This window comes from Peromyscus maniculatus, chromosome 21 (genome assembly GCF_049852395.1).
Source record: "Peromyscus maniculatus bairdii isolate BWxNUB_F1_BW_parent chromosome 21, HU_Pman_BW_mat_3.1, whole genome shotgun sequence".
Lineage (NCBI taxonomy): Eukaryota > Metazoa > Chordata > Mammalia > Rodentia > Cricetidae > Peromyscus > Peromyscus maniculatus.
In genome coordinates, this window is record NC_134872.1 from 50,143,993 (window position 1) to 50,149,992 (window position 6,000).

The 6,000-nt window shown below is 44.2% G+C and overlaps 1 protein-coding gene across 3 annotated transcripts in view; it reads left to right on the forward strand.

Moving 5' to 3' along the window:
* The window catches only part of Cdc5l (cell division cycle 5 like), a 39,733-nt gene extending 34,556 nt beyond the window's left edge, over positions 1-5,177 (forward strand). For all 3 annotated transcript variants that reach the window (XM_076557795.1, XM_076557797.1, XM_076557796.1), the window contains 2 exons: positions 3,871-4,083; positions 4,753-5,177. In XM_076557795.1, coding sequence (XP_076413910.1) covers positions 3,871-4,083; positions 4,753-4,857 — 318 coding nt within the window. In that variant the 3' untranslated portion in view covers positions 4,858-5,177. The remainder of the gene's footprint in view (positions 1-3,870; positions 4,084-4,752) is intronic.
* The last annotated feature ends 823 nt before the right edge of the window (positions 5,178-6,000 follow it).

The following is a 6,000-nucleotide window of genomic DNA, read 5'->3' on the forward strand; positions in this document are numbered from 1 at the left end:
GGCTTTTTTTTTTTAATATAGTGAGTGTCTCACTGTGTAGCCCTGGCTGACTTGGAACATTCACTATGACCTTAAACTCACAAAGGTCAACTTGCTTCTGTGTGCTATCACATTTGGCAGTATAAGTGATCTTTAAGATGCACTGGTTTGAAAGCCGAGCCCCCTGCCCCTTTGAGAAGAACGTCTGGTAAATCAGCTCTAGGAAGCTGTAGCATTTCCTTAAGCCAGTATTGTTCATTCAAAACAACTTTCACTAGGGCAGCTGTGGATGCCTAATTTAAAAAAACTAAGTTAGCATCCAAAGTAGAGGGCTTGACTATGACAGTTACACACACATGTCAGTGTGCATGTTCCTGTTTGCCTCCCCTGCTGTCTGCACCTAGTCCTCGGCTTGCCTGTTTTCTAAAGGACTTAAGATTATGGATCTGATAACAGCCTGGCTTCTGTCTTATACACCACCAGCCTTTACCTTCTGGCACTTCAAGTCTTGGAGTTGTTGAGGGCTGTCTTTTCTTTCTAGTGGGCTTAGCAGTCCTAGGCTGTGCCTTACTGATACCTTCCTTCCCATCTTAATAATTAGACAACTGGTGTTCAATAGCTAAAATTTAATATTAAAAGCTATCTTTCATTTTTTTATGTCTGATGACTGACTTTATATATCTATATTTAGTTACTTAGTGACAATAATTTTTTTTCTTGTGTTTCAATTTATTTTATCTGAACCTGTAGTTGAGCCAGAAGATTTTTATAAAGCTTGAGGTGAATGAAGTATAATTATTGGCAATAACTGGAAACTAACAACTTTGAAGTTTTAAAGTCTCTGGTGGTTTGGGAATAATAAACAGCTGAACTATATGAGTGAGGTAATTCCCAGAGACAGGGGACTCTGTGCTAAACCGACCACGATGGCTAATTAAATGGTCTCTGCACATAGGTATTAAACTGTTACCAACTGGAAATTGAATATCTATGGAGTGTGGTCAATGTAAAGCTAATTGAGATATCTTAACCAATGAAAATGTTAATTTGTATAACTAATTTTTAAGACACACCATATTAACTTGAAATTCTATGCTTTTAAGGGTTTTTGGGTGTGTATTGAAAGCCACATGTGAGTGAAGTCTAATGCGGGTATTAGATCGTGTTGAGTTACATACAGCACAGACCTTGATGCAGCTGTGGGATTCATTGCTCAGCTCCTGTGGAAGGAGGACTGTTGAGGGGTGTGGCAGAGAAGACAGCTGGTACCAGTTCTCTGCTGATCCCAGCTGGATCCATTCTCCACCCTGGCTGCTCGTTAGGACTTTCTGGGGACTTGGGAGACAGTGGTCTGAGATCACTGAATCAGGATTTGGGGCTGGTCAGTTTGAAAAGCTTCACAAATAATTATAAGTTTAGCCATGGTCAAAACCACTAGTTTAAAAAGACAGGCTCCAAGAATGTTTGATTTTGTGGGGGAGAGTAAGTGTAAAACACTGTCTCTCCTTGACTGCAGTGAGTCAAAGTTAGGAGGAGCTTAACATTTTTTACCGGGCGGTGGTGGCCCACACCTTTAATCCCAGCACTCGGGAGGCAGAGCCAGGAGCATCTCTGTGAGTTTGAGGCCAGCCTGGGCTACAGAGTGAGTTCCAGGATAGCCAGGACTACATAGAGAAACCCTGTCTCGAAAAACAAAAACAAATTTTTTAAAAAAAACCTTATTTTTAATTCTGTGTGTGGGTATGTGTACTTGAGTGCAGGTGCCCACAGGGGCCAGAAGCATTGGGTTACCCAGAGCTGGTACTTAAGAGGAGGTTGTGAGCTGTGTGACTTGGGTGCTGGGTCCTTTGCTTCAGGTCCATAAGGATAGTTTTATTTTTCTCCATACCACTTCTCTAGAACCTAGATCCAGAAGTTCTGTTTTTTATTTCAAGGACGGGGGGAGTTCTTGTGCTTATACCCGGACAAACCAATGGTGAGGATTATTTCTCACTCGGAAATAACCTTTTTTTTTTTTTTTTTGGTTTTTCGAGACAGGGTTTCTCTGTGTAGCTTTGCGCCTTTCCTGGAGCTCACTTGGTAGCCCAGGCTGGCCTCGAACTCACAGAGATCCGCCTGGCTCTGCCTCCCGAGTGCTGGGATTAAAGGCGTGCGCCACCACCGCCCGGCTTGGAAATAACCTTTTCACTGATAGGACACTCTTTGTGGTGTAAATCACACAGCTCAGACAGCTTCTTTAGGGTAGACAGATTGCTGTTTGTCCTGTGCTCCCAGAACTGTGCAGATGGCACTACAGTTAGTTACCTTTGGGACATTTTCCTCCCCCAGGAAGAAACTCTGTACCCATGGCAGTCACTCCCTGTTCTTAAGCTACGCAGCTGTAGACAGCACTAGTTGCTTTTCATGCTGTAGCTTGGTCCATTCTTGATACTTTAAGGAAGTGAAATCATGTAGTGTGTTGGCATTTGTGACTGGCTGCTTTTACTAAACATTGAGTTCTGCAAGTTCACTCAGTTGTAGCATGTGCTAGTACTTCCCTGCTTTTTATGGCTGGGTGCTGCTCCATAGTGTAGGTAATAGCTCACTTTGTTACCCATACACAGTGGGTGGGTGGTGGGGTTATGAGTAGTGTTGTGAACATGGTGTATATGTTTTTGCCATGGCATATCTTCACTTGGGTATATTTTGGGAAGAAAATTACTGGCTCAAGAATTCATCACCTTGTTTGAACTTCATGGTTAGAAAACCTTCCCATCAAGTCACAGAGTGACCAGGACTCCATGTTCTGATAACACTGCCCCGTAGAACAGAGGTTCAGTGTATGTCGTTTGATATGGTGGTTTGCAGAAGGCACAATGCCACCTAAAAGTAGCACAGCTGCTCTCTGCTTTTGTCCTCAGGACGTCTACATCGTCTTCTGTTGAAGTAGAATGTAAAGATTTTCAGGTCTTTCCTCATTCCTTTAGTGAGGAGAGAGGAGTGAAATGGTTGGGCTTTCTGTATGTATAAAACAATCTGTAATCAGAGCTCACAGTTGTTGAATGCTTCTTCTGTGCAGGTTATGGGTGCCTGAGGGTTTTTATGTACAGTCTCATCCACTTGAAGTTTCACAGTTGACTGTCAGCAGTGACTGCCATCTTACTGCTGATGGGGAGATGGAGGCAGAGCTTAGATGGCCTGCCCCATCAGAACAGCTGGTGGCATGGTGGACAGTCCAGTGGTTCTTAGCCTGCTCACGCTACCCGCCCCACCAGTAGTTGTTGTCCTCCTGGCAGATGTGGCCTGATGTGGAGCTGACTTGATTGACACAGCAGCAGTTGACGGGGGCTCCGTCAGTCGCAGAAGCCTGAAAGCTTGACCTGTCTACAGTGTGGAAAGAATGACGGGTTTAAAGGAGGAGTGTTACTTGAAGTCGTTTTAGGTCCAAGGCACACACTCGCAGTGCTTTCCCTGCCCCCGGAGCTCACCTGACTCTGACTTCCAGTGGAGCAGGAGGGAATGGGTGGGGTATAAAACACTTCTCCAGTGGGCCTTTGTACAGGCGTGGAACACTGTTCAGTATAAAAGGGGAACGGATGTGTGATTCGGAAGTGAATTTTGAGATGTGAAAGAAGACAGCTAGGTGGCATCTAGAATGATCTCAGAAGTCATTGCACAAGGTGGACAGCAGTTATCCACGCTTAAAAAGCCAAACCTGCTTTGGGATTGAACTGTGGGTGAAGTTATGGATATTTGGGTGTAAGGAAACTCCTTGCTGAGGCCAGTTTTGTGTTCTGTATTCTATCAGTGAAGAGAGGAGCCCCCGTGCTTTGTTACTGAGTCCTGTTATCTAGTAATCGGCTTTTCTCCTGTGTGTTGATGTGATTCTCCACTCCCTCCCCAACTCCCCAGATAAACAGGGGTCACATGACAACAGAAGCCAAGAGAGCCGCAAAGATGGAAAAGAAGATGAAAATTTTGCTTGGCGGTTACCAGTCTCGTGCTATGGGGCTCATGAAACAGTTGAATGATTTATGGGACCAAATTGAACAGGCCCACTTGGAGCTGCGCACTTTTGAAGAACTCAAGAAACATGAAGACTCTGCTATTCCCCGGAGGCTAGAGGTAAGAGCATGTGCTGCCCACTGCTCAGAAGGGAGAGCTGTGGAGAGCTACTCACTCAGACTTCCCTTTTTCCTCGCTCGAGCGGGTTGTCTCTGAAGTTGGTCCTGGTGAGAAGTGGGTTTCTGACTCTAATCTAGATCCACCTCTGTGTAGTTGGTAACAAGCAAATGATTGCTGCTGGGAAGACTTTTCTCATTCTGTTTTGTTTTCAGGCATAATGAGTAAATCTGTGACTGGTTTCCCTGAGACTTAATGGCTTGCCATCTATGTGGCCCTGGGGAAATGAAGGCAGCTTCTCTAGTTTTGTGATTGAAGATGCTGAGAGCCTAGCTGCTCAGTCCAGAACATCAGATCCTTTGGCCCAGTTGGGTTTAGATTTAACTCCCTCGTGTGCACTCTAGGCCCTGCCCAGCTTCGGGCAGTCAGGGCTGTTTGCTGTGTGTTGTGAGTATTGAGAAGACTGCAGTGGCTTTGTTATTGAGATAGCAGCAGAGGTTTTACAACATGGTAATCACATGACCAGAGCAAAGAATGGCGCGGTATTGTTTTATAGCAAAGATATAGACTGTTTGTCTGGGAACTGTATCCTTCCCGAGAACTGTGAGTTAAACAGCTGTTTGTAAGATGGACTTAGGTTTGAAGTCACGGGATTATTTTTCTCTCTTTAAGTGTCTGAAGGAAGATGTGCAGCGGCAACAGGATCGAGAGAAAGAGCTTCAGCAGAGGTACGCAGATCTGATGATGGAGAAAGAGACTTTACAGGCAAAGTTCTGAAGCCCAGCTGATGCTCTGCCACCGAAGAACTAGTTGCTGGTTTCATACTCTGCAAGGCTGAAACTGACATTTCTCTTCATTGACAAATTCACCCAGCACCTGTGGTTTTCAGTTGTTTGTTTTGAATGGTACCGATCTTGCGCGTTCCGTGTTACAGACTTGGACTCCGGGATAATGAGGGTTTAAATTATCCAGACGCTCATTCTTTGCCAGTGTCACATTTGCAAAATTTCGTAGTTTAGGCCTTTAATTTAAAAAGCCTGACTTAAAATACTGCCTGTGAGTAAACCCTTGAATAAAAAGAACATGTGAAAAACTGAGAGTGTAGCCTTTTGCTTGAAGTAATTAGATGCTTAGGATGCCCACAAGCCTCCAGCCATACTTACTGTGTGCCACACTTAATGAGCACCTCTGGGTAAGCTGCATGACGATGGACTCAGTGTAAGTCCTTAGGAGGCAGTCCTTGTGGTTGTTTCTCTACACCGGCAGGATGGACATGCTTGTTAAAACCTAACATTTTTTCCCAACTATCATGTTAGGGAATGTTTCTTCTCTGCCAGTTACTGACATGAAAATTTGTGGATTGTAACTTGAAAGATTTGCTTTTTTTTTTTGACTTGTAATATTTTACATGAATTTTTAAAAGATTTTAAAGTTAATTTCAACAAGGCCATCAAGCTTTATTTAAAGCTTTGCATTTAGCTTAATACGTCATTTCCATAAGTTTGGAACTTAGAGGATGGGTAGATGTAGGGAGACCTAACTTTAATAATTCCTGTAAGGAGACTTGGTAGCAGACTATACAGGCTGTTGACCCCAACACTGGCAACAATAAACAAAAAACTAGCAACCAAACACGACAGTGTAGGCCGACAGCGTAGGCCGACAGCGTGTGACTTGGCAGAAATGTTTGCCTAACCGTAGACTGTTAGGGACTGGAGGGAGGAGGAAGCGTTCGTTCATTGGTTCATTGATTCATTCACCAGGATTTATTGAATAAATAGTCCTGTGCCCGAGTCTTGGCACTAGAGCGAGGATAAAATAGGCTCTGTCCTGTTCTCGTGAGAGTGACGGACACTTTTGCTATCTTGAGACAAGGTCTCGCTCTGTATCCCCGGCTGGCCTAGAACTTACTCTGTAGTC